This window comes from Podarcis tiliguerta (assembly GCF_965153285.1).
Source record: "Podarcis tiliguerta genome assembly, chromosome: 7".
NCBI classification, from domain to species: domain Eukaryota; kingdom Metazoa; phylum Chordata; class Lepidosauria; order Squamata; family Lacertidae; genus Podarcis; species Podarcis tiliguerta.
The window spans coordinates 59,383,411-59,400,147 of NC_139540.1; the positions used below are offsets into that span (position 1 = coordinate 59,383,411).

A 16,737-nucleotide genomic window follows, 5' to 3' on the forward strand; every position below is an offset into this window, starting at 1 on the left:
TTAAAAAAATGAAACAAACTGACTCCCACCTCTTTCTTAATTCATACACAACAAAGAACACTTATTTGCAATTGGCACTGTTATTTTTATTAGTACGAGTATACTGAAACAATAAACTTGTACTGGTATACAGACAATTTCTTTAAAACAATTTTGTTCAAATTTTGAATCAAACATTGTTTTATTATAATAATGAAATAATTTCTACCTAGAAAACCTGCAAGCACCATCAAAGAAAGGGACCATAAAATTCAATAAACAGACGCGAGTGTATCCTACAAATAGACACACCACGATTAGAAAATAGAATATGAATTCTTCCATTTTTTATATTTGTTTTAAAAAAGCTAGTGCAAGTACAATATTTTACACTGGAATTACAGAGAGTATGCACGCATATGGAAAAAGGTTCTCTTGTCACAATAAAAGCTCTTACCTATGTCTGTATGCACTTAAATTTTTTCTCCTCTTTTCTATAAGGTGCAAAACATTATTCCCTCCACATTTCTCCTCTGTACTGGCCATTGCAGCCCAATATGACCTCAGCATAAAGCTATGATACCCCTTTTCCTATGCCAACACTGGCAGGACATTGAAAGTGTATTTTTCAGTCATTTGAATAAGGGAAAGAAGCCAGTATGAACCACCTACTGACTTTACAATGCTTCTTTCCTCAAGAACTTGCTGGATGCTTGTAATGTTGACAAGATTGCTACCAAATTGAAAGTAAGGGCCTCAAAGTTCCCTATTTAGATGCATCAGAAAGACAAGTACTTAGTGATGTTACGTATATTTTTTTAAAAGGTATTTTTAGTATTGGCTGTTGGGAGTAACCAAAGATAAGCTTCGTATCCTAATAGAATAATTTGAGAGGCAACAGTTCTGGAATACAATAGAAAACATGAGAACTCCAACCAGCTAAATAAGTGCAGATATTTATTGCCCAGAAACAACATTTTGAGGCCTTTCAAGTACTTAAGGACTGCCTTCTGGGGTTAAACTTAAATAGACACAGAACAGTTTGCAAGTAAATCTAAACTAGCAGTCTACTTCTCAAGTACGTAGGCCAAATTCACATCCAGATCAATCAATCGGAAGGTTTTATCTTCTGCCAGCTATACAGCCTTAAAATGTTCGACATGTATCAGAACTGTTATCATTTCTCTGGGCAATGAATATCTGTACTTATTTTGTTCCTCCTTTGGCTTTGGCTTCAGGTTGGTGAAGATTTATTGGCAGCCATTTTGAAATGTAATTGCCCTCTCTATGGAGATAGCAATCTCAAGAGGAATTGCACATATATACACTGAAAGGCTTCTAATTTTCAGAGCACTCTCTTGGTGGCCAGCTCTTCTGCTGGTATAAGTTGGTCTCCCTCTACTAGTTTTATAACTCAACAAAATCAACACATTTGAAGGATGATTGCAGCCCCAAAGTTTCCTAGACTAAGCATTCAGTGGCTGTACAACAGTTCACTAGCCACCCCAAACACACACACACACCCCTTTGAAAGTGGCAAGTGCCTATGATCTGGACCTCTATAGCGTCACTTGTCACAGACCTCAGTGAAGGTGACTTGCAGTATTATACAGCAGTTCCAGCACCAGTGAGTTAAGTCCTATTGCAGACGACACCTCCAATGGCTGCCTATTGTATGGCTGAGGAAAAAGTGAACAAGAGCTTCAATCAAGCAAAAGGAAAATGAACAAACAAAAGCAACCTTGGGTGAAGCCTCTGATTCATTCTCAGTGGAAGACTCGAGTCCTTTCCGAGCACAATGAGAAAAACCACAGATTTTGCAATCCCCATTGTAGAAGCACTCCTTGACCAAATGCACTTCATTTTATTGTGTGAGAGGCCATCTTTCTGCACCTGAAGGGGCCATTTGAATATAGAATTATATCCCCCCTCCATATTTAATGCCAGAACAGAAACTTGGATTATTACTACAGACTGGAAGGGGGGAAGGGGAGAAGGATTCAGACAACTATCAATCAGCCCCCAGCCCCTTTTAAGGACTCCCTATTATAAATTAATTTTACACCTTTACCCCAGAAATATTTATATTCCTAAATTCCCTTCAGGTTTTTGTGTGTGTGCTAGTAATATATATTTTATATATCAAACCAAATGAAAAAATTCAAAACTTTCTGCAAAACTGCTAGAGTAACTTAAATCATGTCTTCAATACCTCCAAGCGCCAATGAGGTTTGCGTGCGTGCTCTGTGAGAGGTTATGTGGAATTATGGGACACAAATTGCTCATTCCTTCTTGCCTTTTTGTGGTTCAAGAACCCCTGGTGACAAGCACTTCTTGTTCAGTATTAAATTCTTTGGGTTCTTTTTCTTAAAAATAAAAAAAATAAAGAACAGGAAGTGCAGAAGACATATAGATCACCATCCCTAGAAGGAGTTAAGACTTCCTAATCAAGTTCAAAATCAAAATTGAAAAGGGGACAAATTGTAGCATGATGGTGAATCATTCTCCCCTGCCCCAACAACGGGATTCATGTAATACAAATACAAAAGTAAGCATAGTTGTCTTTGAAAAACCTGTTAATTAGCATTTCTTTCCAGCCAGAACCAATACAATCGGATCACCTAGACGTGAGAGTTTTCTATATACAAATAACATGTAACTTTCACCCTTTCTCGGCTTTTGTACTTTTATTTCATTTTTACAAACAACACACTATTTCAACATATCCATCGCTTTTCAAACACTGAATGAATCATTCCAACATTCATGTTTCTTTTGTGCAATTTTTTTTAAAAAACATTACCTGTACTCCTCTCAATGTGAGTGCTTCAAAAAAGTTTGTTTAAGCTTCTCATCAAATTAGGTTCACGTAAAAAAATATTCCCACGAGTTAATAGTGCTACAAGTAAAGATCCTATCAGTAAGGTAACACGTCTGAAGCGAGGTCGTCTATGTAAAAGAAATTGAACTCTGGAGTAGAAGTGTGCAACTTGTTTGGAATTTCCCTATCAACAGAAAAACAGAATACTGCTCTTGGAAACTACGAAAGAAATCAACAGAATAGTCCTGTGCTCTCAAAAAACAACAGTCACAATTTGGGACACTATTCATTTATCTTATTTTTCAGGAATTGCCAGGGTTAAACATAAAAAAAGCAAAAGCACTAACCACATTCTGCTTAAAAACATAAAGAACAATTTCCCTTATCTTCACGCTATCACAGTGCCTGTCCCTAAGTTGGACAGCACTGCTACCTGTGGCGATGGGGGCAGAAAAAGAAAGTGCAGGTCACATATTGCTGTTAACAGAGTTCAGTTCATAGTGGATGTGACACAAGAGGACTCAGTTTTCTTAAAGCAGATAAAAATCAGGGGAGGAATCCAATGAACTGTGAGCAAAAAAAGGAAGAGAGCCACTAGTTCACTTGTGCAAGCAATAGCAGAATTGTTCGTATGGGATGATAATAAGGTAGGTTCTATGGTCATTTGCATTCTTCTACTTGCATGAGCGCTGTAAAACAGCCCTTTCATGCACACAAAAAACATCTTCCACACGCAGAAGGGTACTTTTGGATTTCAACCCATGGACGGATGCCACCAAGCCAACAGTGTCAATCCAGGCAGGCAATTACTAGTGTGTTCTGTTACCTTTGCAGTTTGGGTCACATAACGGCTGCTTTGGTTGCCCATTTCGTTATTTCCGAACTGCTTGTGGGTAAGCCCACGCAGCTCGTGAGTAATAATTTCTCTGATGTGTTCTGAAAAAAATAAATGATAACCACACTGTTGCCGTTAAAGGTGAAATGACGTGCTTATGAGAAGGTTAAAAGTCACAGGCACCCAAACACACCAAAGTTCGGCGGGTGGCAACATCTGAAATAATGCACCCCAAGTTATGATAGCTCCAATGCTGCAAAGTGAGAGGGAGAGAGGGCCTAGCCATGAATTTAAAAGCATCGTTTTTGAATGGACTGGTCTAAGAATATAGTGTTCAGCGCAGATAGATTCAGGATCTCAAAAAAGATGACCCTACATATTCAAAGAATTTGGAGAACCACAACTACTCCCTTGTAGGATTGAGTCTGATGGTGTAAAGATTTGCAACACTGTGGCCTGGGTGTATATGGCATCGTTTTTATTTTTTAAAAAATGTTTAGAAACCAATGTCTGGAAACAAGAATAAACATTATGCGATTGACTTCAAGATAGCACTCTCATTTCCTACTCAAACAATATCATTGTTGTGATCCCGCCCCACCCCCCAATTGCTTGGCAACATATCAAAGCAAAACAAGCCACTGTTCACAGAGCAATTTTTTTTCCACAACTGAAAGCTACAGTTCACACTAGACCTGCTGCTTTATGTTGCAATCTACATGATAAATCTGGGAAGTTAATCCACGACCATGCAGGAAATCCAAACGTCTCCTTGGAATTGAACATCCCTACTCCAGAGCAGAAAAAGTGCTCCTTCTGGTCACCTCAGTGTACCACACGCCAGCCCCATCCCTGAGTAAGAGGTGTGAAAGGTTTCAAAATGTTCCTTGATTTAGGGAAACGAGTAGTGATGTCACTTCCTGGCTCAAAACTGCCCTCCTCCCACCAATTCAAAAGTGACACCAGGATTAAAATAGAGGGATAAGACATGCATTTTTTTCTTCTTCCAGGAAAGGGCAACGGGGGTGGGGAAGGAAGATGCATGGGAGGGAATAAAAAACACAACACAGAATAGTCCAGGTATAACTTACAGGATACGAGGTAAGTGACATCGCACTCTGAAACCCTCATGATGTAGCCCAAACAAACTGAAATGACATCTAAGTTAAACACTACAAGGAACAGTCATTTTATACATAGATATAGATATATAGATATAGATATATTTATTTAGAAATTCCTATAAAGAGGTTCTGGTTTTTTCTTTTTCTTTGCCCTGACTAATTTTATTGGTGATTGTATGAGTTTTGCTGTAAACTAAAACAGGTCTGGTACAAAAACAAAGAGGAAAGACTGGTGTCAGTTAATATTGCCATCTAGACACTGTACAGAGAGGCCTCTTACAACGAAATTAACCTTAACATGTTCTCCGTGCCCGCCAATTGCTATTTAATCCGTGAGAAGGAAGTGGGAAGGGAGCGATTCTGTGAATGAGAGTTTATAGGAGCAGCCCAATGGGGTTAAAATAATTTTTCACTTGAAATTAGGTGCCTTTTCCAAAACAAACTAAGGCACTTTAGAAGCCCAAGACTCAAATCCTATTCCAACTGGTGAGGAGGACAGAGGATTCAACAGAGCCCTCACTGCAGACATCAGCAGGACCAGAACTCACCTCGAGTCATTTTCAAAAATGCGGCACATAAAAACGTCACAGAACTGGCCCACAAATTATCCGTTCCTTACCACAACCAAGAAACGCAACTTGGGGTGTTCCAGCAGCCAAATGAGCTTTTTCCTTGGTCACGGAGAGTTAAGAAGCACAGTGTGCATGCGTTCTTCCTCCTCTGCACAGGGCTAAATTTTATCAACAATAAAGAAGATGGTTTAGTAATAGTTACGGGCATAAAAATGCGACATGGTGAGGCTGCAGAAGACTGCTGGCTTTCATCCAAGCAGTTTATAATTGCTTGTATTCACAGAATCTCTCCCACCTCAGGGCCATCCTCCCCACCTTTAAAGTCCTTCCAGGGAGGAATATTATCTATTTCCCGCCCCCTCTATCTAGATTTCCCACCCTGCTTTGAATGTGGAGGCCAGGTAGAGTAGAATCAAGAGCTGTCAGAGCCCTTGCTCCATGTGTGCCAAACCCAGAAAGGCTCTGTGCCTAACATGGAGGGAAGTGTAGGGCCCTAGATTTAAACACACACAAAAGGGGGGTGGGAAGGTCAAGCCATCACCGTGTGGGTGAATCTTAAATTGGCACATAAAATATTGCACATGCTAAAAAAAAAAAGCAAACAACAAAGGGGAACAATGTTTGGAAGGAAGCAACAACTGCAGGATTCTAAGTCTGCAATGCAAGCAGTGAACAAAATACATTCCTATTGCTCCAACCTTTAATTATTATTATTACTGTTGTTGTTGATTTTTTTTTTTTTTACTTGTTAGTGTTAGTTTTATAGATACGGTCAGTTTCATGATCCCTGCTTCCTTTTATGTTTGATGCTCTCCAAGTACATGTGAAAATAGTGGTACTGATGGGAACGAAATAGGGATTTTTTTGCCCCCTGTCTCTCTAGTCCTCTTGCCGTCAGAGGTTGAAACGAAAAACAAAACAACAAACAAACAAAAAAAGAAGCCAAAATAAAACTCCAATAAACAATAAATTGAAAGTGCCCTGAGCAGAGTTTATGGAAGATTAAGCAAGTTCTCTGAGCAGAAATGTTGAAAAAAAATAATTACAGCACTAAATAAGCAGTGTGATTGTGAGGATGAACCTGCTCAGCTATTTGGTAAATTACTGAGAGGTTACAATTCAATTCAATTCAAGACAGATTTCAAGCTACTTTAAAACTTAAACACATTTTTGGTGCACCCCAGAAAATGGTACAAAAATGATTAGTTCTGGTGTGAGCTAAGGTTCAAGTAACAAACAAAGAGACATAAGAATTGAAGGGAAGGGTAGAATGGTAGTTATTTTTCTCTCCTTAAAACGTATTATATTTAAGCAAAAGATGAGGAATGAACATTGGAGGAATCTGTTCATTCTGGGTTCTGTTCTGATATCTGTAATTTCGATTCTTGATCTGCAAGGGCCTCAGATTTGCAGAGGCCGAACGCAACCAGCAAAGCCACATTCACAGTCCAAGTATCGATCAAGGGAGATGAACTCCCGTTGGGCAAGTATCTCAACTAAATATTGGTTGAGCTGAGACTGAGGTCACAGCTTACCCTTCACCTGAGTGCCAGGGGTGTTCGAATTGGCCTTTTCTGCTTCATTCATTCCCCGGACAAGGCCGCTTTGAGGATAGTGGCTACCCTAAGGCATGCGGAATGATAATGGAAAACAAATCAGGGGTAAGCAGCCTCTGTTTACCCAGGCAACATGCCCTGGCTTTAGATTGCATCCAAGAATAATTGCAAGTGGGGAAAGAAGAAAACTCATGTCCACCCGCCCACCCCTGATAAGAAGGATTGCATCCTAAAGTAATTGCAAGTGGGGGAAGAAGACAATTCATACCCACCCACCCCTGAAAAGGAGAAAGCAACTGACGTTAATAACTTCTTATGCCATTTTCATACACAATGCTAAGCCCGTATTTGAGCTCTCATATAATATCTGTACTACATGAGAACAATGTTAACATGGATAGAACGTGCCAACATCAATTTTAGATTCACATTATAGACCAACTCAAGGAGAGCCCAAATTAAGCCTTGTGTGTGAAAATGCCCATAGTATCTCATCAGGAGATCCTAATTTTAAAGCTTCAAAAATTAATGCAGTATTTTAATTAACTGGACTTAGCTGTGTCTTTATTAATGTGAATTATTCATAGGCGGGTGTCATCAGATCACTTGTCTGTGAGTAGTCACTAGGGCATTCATGTGGCTCTGTCAGGAACTGGTTTCAAGATGGAAGCCACAGAAATCAGCAGGAGTTAGGACCTCTAGATCCACTCTTAAATTTGTTTCAGATTTGTGGGAACAGTAACACTGCCAAGAATAAAAGAGCTTAACTGGGTAAACTTTCTACCCATTGTCCTGTTTTGTACCAAACTTCTGACATCTACATTGTACTACTAATGGAAAAGGAAGTTCTTCAAAGTAACAAAGAGTAGTATTCACAATAATAAAATAACGAAGGATTAGAAGTAAAATGAAAAACCAAAACTTGCTTCTGTGTCAAAATCTCTCTTATGGAAACTGAGCAAATCTGAAGAGAAATTCTCAGACTTTGTCCTGGTTCAGGGTGACAGATATGGTAAGAAAATAAAAAGGTTGAAAGGAAACCTAACCCTATAAAAATGGCCTAGAGTTTAGGCAGGTTAGTAAGTAATTGCTACATTTGTTTAAGCTTCTTCAGTCCCTCTCCCTTTCCCAAAAATTATTAGGTAAAAACTGCAGGAATACCACACAAATGATAAACTCAAGATGTGCAAATTGCAAGATTCTTTAAAGTCCATCTTTTTCAAAAACACTGGACAATAATGATTTTTTTTCTTCTCTTTCTTTTATACTCTCTCTTACTCTTTTATTATCTGTCAGCTCGCATATGCCTTTAACTCTTTCACAAGCATTAAAGTTTTAAAAGTGCCTCCTATTAAGTAGTCCTCGTGGACAATGACTGTCACATACCAGTTCATAATTCACATTCATCCCTTTGAAACCACATGAAAAACTTTCAACATCTTGCTTGTGAAAAAACAACAACCCTCTACATAGCTTGCATGTAGTTTAACAGAGTTGAAGAGATCGGTTTTCTTTTCTTTTCCTCTCTCTCTCATTGAAGAGATTAAAATGAGATACAGTACTTGCTGAGTGTTAAGCCAAGATGTTCGGCAACGAAAGTGTGAAACAGCATTTTAAGTGCTTAAAGACATTCTATGTTCATCTTCGACATCCACTTCCTTGTGTCACACTGAAATTTGAAAAAAAAGTGGCACTAGTTGTCCATAGTCAGGAACTAAAAACAGTACTAAAGTTAAAAGACAAGTATTTGCAACCTAAAATGCAAACAACTGTTATGTCCACTCTCCCAAAGGGGCAGTGCATATTTACCTTGTGGAAGCAAATGTCAGTGGCAAAACTCTCTCTCTGACCCTGTACAGAAGCAATGATGATGAGCCCATGCAGGCGTCTCCCAGAGTTTGCTAGGCCTATGGCAACAATGTCCTACTTTAAAGAAATTCCCAGTGTTAGCAAAGCAAGGAGCGTTCGCTGCGCCCTTGCAATGCAGCTGTACTAGCAAGTGGAGATGAAATGTCTGTATGGCAGCCTCTGAGAACGATAATAAAAAATAGTGCAGTCAGGCTCCCATTGTGGGGCAGAGGATGTAGTTGGAGTGGGGGGTGGGGAGATGGGAAATATGTGGCAAACTTCGGAGGGGCAGGGAGGAATTTTTAAAGTGGTTTTACGGTACAAGCCTCAGAGTTTCTCTGATGTTTCTCTGATACTGCCTCTGGATTGGCCTCCCAACAGCTGCTAGCTGAGAGAAGGACCAAGCCACGCTGCCATGGGACTTCCGCCCTCCCAATGAATCAGAGATTAGTGTTTGTCTCTGGTACACTTCCCTCCCTTCCAAAGACAGCCAAGGCTTATTCTGCTTGAAGTGGTGGAGAAACAGGAGTCATGGCAACAACATTTGCTTCCACAAAGGGTGGGGATGAAGCAGATACTGCCCCTTTCTGTAGCTCCCGATAAAAATAATCACCAATGAACACTTGAGGGGTGTGGGGAGTATGCACCAGTCTCCTGCATAATACCAGCCGCAACTATAACAACAAGGTTATAACATAAACCTAAAATAAGATGATAACATGTAAATACTGGGTTATTTTAGCCTACAGTACAGTAATCTGGATAAAAATGACAAGGGGTAGCCTAATTTCCTTTTCCCTAAACAGACTTCACTTGCCTACATTGGATCGCCCTTCAATGCAAATCTTAACCTCCTGAGGAATAAAAGAAGGTTTGGGGAGAGTCAACGGTGGCTCCTCTTCTGACTTCTCTAATTTCCGTGTTTCGGGGGCAGACCACCTCCTCTTCCTCGTTGCCGTGGGCTTGCTGGGTTCTGATTTGGTGAGCAAAGATGCTGCAGGCAATCCTATTTTGTCTGGAAACTTCAGTTCACCATTCTCAGATGACATCTTTGCACTTCCCTGATCAATCCCGTTTTCCTGCTCTGCATACCTATGTCTACTACCAGTTAGACTGTCATTCTTAGAGTGCTTCAGCAAGATGCTAGTTGAGTCCATGGACTGGCCCTTTTTGACGGAGCCGTTCTTCAGATTCTTGAGTGTAAGTGATATGCAGACGTCCCCAACAGAGAGTTTGGAACATGGCAAATCAAAGAGCTGGCTTGTTCTCTCAGGGCAGCAGGATGACCAACCTTGTCCAAATACAAAAAAAGGATATTCTACCAAGACTTCAACACTGACCTGCAGGGATGAAGGAAATGAGGGTGGGAGGGGGAAGGAGGAGAGAAAAAGAAAGGGAGAGAAAACACATTAATCTGAAAATGTTCATCTGAATACCACAGCTGAGTTTGACCAAAGCAGAAGCCTCTTTTAAAGAGAAGAGGGGTGGGGCGGGTTCAGAGAGAGTTGGGGGTTATTTCTATTACTGCAAAACAAGCTTTGCAGCCTAACCCAGCCTTGACACTCCTCATACTAGACCGTAGCTCAAGTTGTGTTAAAGGTCCTAAAGAATTAATAGGTTTTCTTCTGACTGCGGCCCAGCAGTGGAAAAGTAAATCAGAACTACCCAGGAATCTACCATTTTAATGGTGGGTGGGATGTGGCCTTCTCAGAAAGACTTGCCTGCCCCACAAGATACTTCCAAAAGAGACAAGTCCAACATGGTGGAGCATCCATTTATTTCCCAAGGAAGAGATTTCCCATTACCCACTACTCAAAAAGATCTTTGTAGAGGTTATCTAAATGATTTTCTAAAACTGAAATAAGGGAACTCTAACTATGGAAAATATGTAATGCAATTACATGTTTTTGTTTTGCGAAAAAAATAAATTAAAATAAGCTTGAGGCCGGGTGGCGGGGAGAATGGCTGAAGTCACCTTTACATCAGTCTAGAAGGTAGTTGGGCATTTTTCTCCCAGCTGGCATAAAATATGGGCTCTATGCCTTTTGGTAAGCAGAAGGGGACAGTGAAGAAGCTAGGGACCAAACTGCCAATTTTTGCTACTCCTCTTGGGGAGTTTTTAAAACACTTCATCTACCTCCCTTGCATTTTCTTCAGCAGAGCAGTATCCAGCCCAAGGTACTCCAGCACACCTCACTCCTCTGGGGTGAAAACAGGCCCAGCACACAGTTGCGCAGCACACAGCTGCAGAAGCTACAGACCTGCGGCTGCTTCCCATGCTAACCAACTGCATTCATGAAAAGCAATTTCATAAGCCGCTTCTGTTCCACAGGGATTAATCCCAAGAGAGATTCTCTGTAGGTTAATTAATACAAGCTGCGGCTAGGGGATAGTTCAGAAAGAAGCCTAATTTTCGTCCTCTCCTGGGAAACACAAGCAGTTCCTCTCATCTAAAAGTGATTGTGTGGCAATGAACACAATATAGATAGTCTTGGAACCTGAATAAAACCTCAGTCAATTCTGTAACTCAAATGTGATTTTGGCGTTCTATTTATTTCAGCAACCAGTAAGCTAATGCAATCCTGGTATACATTTAGGTGGCAATCCTATACCCACTTACCTGGGACTTGGGAGTAAACCGCTTTGAACTCACTAATGAGTTGACATTCATTTAAATTCTTTATTTATTATTTTTTATTAATGAGTCGACATTCAAATAACTGCACTGCTCGCTCTATTAAAACACACAGGTTTTTAATTTTACTTTAAAAAATGCCCATAAGAAAGTGAATCTGCTATTACAGAACTGGAGAATAGGGGGCAAGGATGGGGCATTGGGCAACGTCCCCTTGCTCTAGAAATTCAGTTGCTTTTCCTATCCCTCTTCATTTTCCATCCCACCTTTTTGCCTGCCTAGGCCCTAATTTCTTATTCATAACAGAGTTCACCCAAAGTAGGTTAGGATACCATTTGTCTATGCCAGGGATAGCTAAGGTGGTTTTTGCTCTGGATGCTGTTAGGCTCCAACTCCCATTGGTCCTTGCCAGAATGGCCAAGACTCAGGAATTGTGGGACTTGAGATGCAGCAACATCTGAAAGGTACCACGTTGGTCAGTCCTGGTATATGCTGACTAAAAGACTCACTGCAGTCAAAATATGCCCCCTTTCAAAAACTGAATATATATTAAAAACCCCAGACATGTAATATATGAAACGCAGCATACTTTTAAAAGGAGGCTATCAAATAAATGGCTCCCAGGGAAAGTTTAATCATCAATGAATGTGAAAGGAGATATTCTGTTGTAGATATGATCAACAACGCTGCTCTCCCTCCTATACAACATATCAATAATGTGGAACATATGTATGCTTTAAAAACCTTTAGAACCACAAGCTCACAAGGGGGCGGAGAAGGAGGAAGGAAGAGAAATTCATGGTTTACAGTGCTACCTCGGGTTACAGACGCTTCAGGTTACAGACTCCACTAACCCAGAAATAGTACCTTGGGTTAAGAACTTTGCTTCAGGATGAGAACAGAAATCGCGCGGCAGGGGCAGCGGGAGGCCCCATTAGCTAAAGTGGTACCTCAGCTTAAGAACAGTTTCAGGTTAAAAACAGACCTCCAGAACGAATTAAGTTCTTAACCCGAGGTACCACTGTACTGAAGTCGTATTTTGCTTCCTGTAACGGGCTGTTTGACATCAAACGTCCAGGATGTAAGGAGCCTGGCATAAAACTGGCCAGTGAGGAGGGGAAAGACTTTAATGGACCAAGATAAAGACTCCCAGGGAGAGATGGGGACGTAACACAGGCACAGCATCTGAGTACTATTGCCCTGTAGGCATATGAGACTTGCTTAACATCTATAAGGCAGCAGCCATAGTTCCTGGTGGTACTCACCGGTATGCAATTCCGGCACTTTTTTCTCCAAATCTAAAGTGAGAGTATGAGGAGGGCGCACCTTTTCTCTAAATTGCAGGTGGCAGGGGAAAGGCTAAGGCAAGACACACCTAGAAGGCCACCTTAAGGAGCTCCTGGGCTGCAGCAGCATTTGAAATGGGCTTCCCGGCTCACATCCTTAGCCATTATGCAACAAAAATGCTGTCTCTCTTAAACTGAAAAGGTTGTGCCAGACTATGCACTCAGCAGACATTGCAAATTCAAACACAAGACAAAATAGCAATCTACCAAGTCGAGATTTCAACTAGTTAATCAAACAGTCAAACAAAAACAAAACAAACCACATCCACCAGGAGACTAGCTGCTACTACAGAAAACATGACTGATACAGAAAGGACCCAAAGCCCTAGAATCTACAGGAAACATAAATTAAACCCACATTTTAACCGTATCTCTCTACACGACTTGCTCTAAATTCTGGAAGCGTCCCTTGTGAGAAACACAGCTGGTGGAGTATTTTAAGTAAGATGATGTCAGCTAGATTTTGATAGGCTCCTGCATAAGGTGACACTTAAATGGAGGTCATCATCCTTTCTACCAGACGATGGCACTCTCCACTCCTGAAAGGAAAGCTTTCCTGACGTGCCACTTTTACTGATGGTATTTGTGAGCACGAAGAGAATACACCGGCATCTGCCTCCCCACCTCTGCTGCTGCTGCAGAGGTGACAGCATCAGGATGCTAGTGCAGCAACATTAAAAGACATGGAGGGGATGGGCTGGGCTGAAACTTATCGTATGGTTTTCACAGATACGGCTGAATTTTTGGTTGTACATTTCTCTGTAAGTGAAAACACAACTTTCCATTGAATGGTACAGCTTATTATAGGTCCAGGAGAAGAATTTCATACGGCGGCATCCTCATGAGTGAACAGGGCAAGTTCTGCAGCTGCTAAAGGGAGAAGAACTTATCTCTTGGGAAAATGTGGACAATCCTAATTTAGAGGTCCATCCACACACATTAAGGAACCTTGAAACTTTTAGTCACTCGGCAACCACTTCTACTTTGCAACATATGCCATTGCTCTTCCTCAGTTATTAAGCCACTGGAATGCCATTTTGAAAATCTCTTCCACACTACCACGTGCTAGCCCTTCTGGGCTCCTAAGAGACTTAGACATTGTGAGAAAGGACATCCAGTCAACTGAATAGCCCCTCCTTTCCCCAGCCCATTTATTACCTGTGCTCGGTGCTCTCCAACTGCAAACTGTATCATGGCAATGCCTGGAGTATGGCTGTCATCAACCCTTTCCACGGTGCTGGAGTCTATTTTCAGGTCACTGCTAATTTCTGCACTCTGTATAAAGTCTTCTGTTTTCAAATCTTCTACCTTCTTCAGCTCTCCGTTGGCCAACTGAATGATAGACCCTTTCATGAAGTAAGGAGGCAGTGTAGAAGGAGCAGCTGCTGAAGAAGGTACAGGCTGGATCAGGGGGAGGTGGATCTGGGCCTGCACGACGGCTGCCTGGTAAGCTGGTTGACTTGCTAGCGACTCGGCGTTGAAATTCTCGCTTTTTGGAATGGCGGTTGTGACAAACGTGTGAGGCACTGCTGCCAACTGGGGAGATGAAGTGGCGATAGCAGGAGGAACCCCTGTTGAGTCGAGATCTGCATTGCCTACCGGTATTAGGAGGGGCTGAGTGCCTGGGATCACCAGGTGCTGTGGCAGATTTCCAGGATAGCCAAAGGCTTGCTGTTGACTGCTTAGGTAGCCAATTACCGGTGGCTGAGTCCCAGTGTAGAAGGCCGCAGCGGGCAACCCAACGGGGAGGTGCTCTGAGGCGCTGTGGGTGGTCTGAATGACTGTGTGAGGGGACAAAGTGGCAACTGCTTTCACCCCTTCGTGGCCCATAGTCTGTTGCGGAGATAAAGCATAGGATCGGTGGGCTGTTTTTCCTAAGTGCAAGCTTCCCTTTTCGTTGAGGGCCAAGGGAGGTGTTTCTCTATTGGTGGCTTGTTGGACCTCCATGTCTGCAGTAGGTGTGCTGCTATTGGGAACAACCATAACAGAGGACCGGACACCGGTGGAATCGCGTGCAATATAATCAGCAGGACCCGAATGGACCACCACGTGCCTGGCCTCATAATGATGAGGAGATGGTTTATTGCCTGATTTGACGAGACTCACTTCTGAGGATGGCGAGATGCCGTAACGCCTGCTCTTCTCTATTTCCCCGTTCAGTATTTCTTTTGCTTGCATAGCCTGCAGCCTGCCGCTCTCGGACTTCTTGGAGGACTCCCGAGTGACAAAATGGCCGCCAGAATCTGCATATTGCACCACCACCTGGGAGGAGGGGCCAAGGGCAAATGCATGAGGAATCACTGTCTGGTGTGGATGCAAATGGACTGGGATGGCTGGAGGAGAGACGTTCCTAACTGAGCCTTGTGGAGAGCTGGAAATGTGGACGTACTGGTTTTGCTGGGTCGGTGGAGGGGACCCTGCTGTGATCAACCCGGGCGCCCGAACGAGATGCGGCTCAACTTTGTGCCCTTGCTGGTTTAGGCTGCTCATGCTGGCCAGCAAAGTGGAATAAGCCTCCAGCTGAGAACGCTGGGATGGAGTGGTGGCAACAGCAGTGGCAGAGGCCGCCGTGCTGGTTGCAGAATTGGCTGTCGGGGAAATCAGTGGGGAGGGGATGAATCCGGCGTATGGTCCGCTATACGGGGGCCCTACAAACTGGAAAGTGTGCTGCAGGTGTGCGTACTGCACTGGGGAGACAGGTGTCCCTGCCTGAGAAAGTGCAGGCGGGTAAACTGTGGTGGTGGTGGCTGGAACAGACCTAGGAGCGCTAGGTGGGGAATAATCTACTCCTGCAGACAGCGATTTGTGTAAACCTATTCCATGTTGTGAACCAGCTTCCGCCGAGGTCCCTCCAGGCCTGCCTCTCCCACCCAGGCTGCTCTGGCTGCTGACTGTGCTGGAGAGCCATGTTAAGTTGTCCGCTCGGTGGTTTTCACTGGCCAGAACTAACGGCTTCACGTCGGAAGGCAGGCTGGTGGCAGGGATCTCTCGCTTCTTGGGCGGCAGGCTTTCGTTGCTCCTCTCCTGGTTGGATTTCATTTTTCACCGGCCCCTGCCCTCCGCTTCTGTGGCTTCACTGCCTGGCTGGCTCCGATTTCAGTCTGCTAAGTGGAAAGTCACATTTGATTTCTGAAGGGGATCCAGAGACTTCATGAGGAATCATCTCCCTGTGAGCACACTCCGCCAACAAGCTGCTCTGGAGGGAGAGGGAGAGGAAGAGAGAAAAAGAAAGGGAGAAGGGTAAATCAACACATTAGCAGAAAGGGGAAAATAAAAGAAAATGAATATGAAAATCAGGAGCAGTGCATTTGTTCAGAATTTCAACTAGTAGGTCAACAGCCATGCCGTAAAAAACAAAACAAAAAAACAAGAGGATGCTGTATGCTGCAATTAAGACACTAGGTTAATCAAAATTTATTTCCCCCCTCAACACATACCTGGAGGCAGAATTTTCAAGGGTGAATCCCTTAGGATGCTATCCCAGGCACATTTACAGTAAACATAATATACTATCAGGTTATTGTCCTCTTCCTCATAAGAGCATAAGGCTATCAATGGCTACTAATATTGGTGTTGATGTATTAAGAAGAAGAGTTTGGATTTGATATCCCGCCTTTCACTCCCTTTAAGGAGTCTCAAAGCGGCTAACATTCTCCTTTCCCTTCCTCCCCCACAACAAACACTCTGTGAGGTGAGTGGGGCTGAGAGACTGTGACTGGCCCAAGGTCACCCAGCAGCTGCATGTGGAGGAGCGGAGACGCGAACCCGGTTACCCAGATTACGTGACTACCGCTCTTAACCACTACACCACACTGTATTAACTACACCAGTGTTTCCCAAACTTGGGTCTCCAGCTGTTTTTGGACAACAACTTCCACCATCCTTAACCACTGGTCCTGCTAGCTAGGGATGATGGGAGTTGTAGTCCAAAAACAACTGGAGACCCAAGTTTGGAAAGCACTGACCTACACAGTCATAGGCAGTTTGACTCTGAAGACCAGCTGCTGGGGATCATGTGGGG

The 16,737-nt window shown here is 42.8% G+C and overlaps 1 protein-coding gene across 43 annotated transcripts in view; it reads right to left on the reverse strand.

Annotated features, from left to right (window-relative positions):
- Window positions 1-64: 64 nt before the first annotated feature.
- ATXN1 (ataxin 1) overlaps window positions 65-16,737 on the reverse strand; it is a 294,034-nt gene continuing 277,361 nt past the window's right edge. For 35 of the 43 annotated variants that reach the window (XM_083449365.1, XM_083449367.1, XM_083449366.1 and 32 more), the window contains 2 exons: window positions 13,875-15,912; window positions 65-10,075 (listed from right to left, as the gene is read on the reverse strand). In XM_083449365.1, coding sequence (XP_083305491.1) covers window positions 9,545-10,075; window positions 13,875-15,755 — 2,412 coding nt within the window. In that variant the 5' untranslated portion in view covers window positions 15,756-15,912 and the 3' untranslated portion in view covers window positions 65-9,544. The remainder of the gene's footprint in view (window positions 10,076-13,874; window positions 15,913-16,737) is intronic. The other 8 variants (XM_083449387.1, XM_083449386.1, XM_083449382.1 and 5 more) reach the window with 1 other exon arrangement.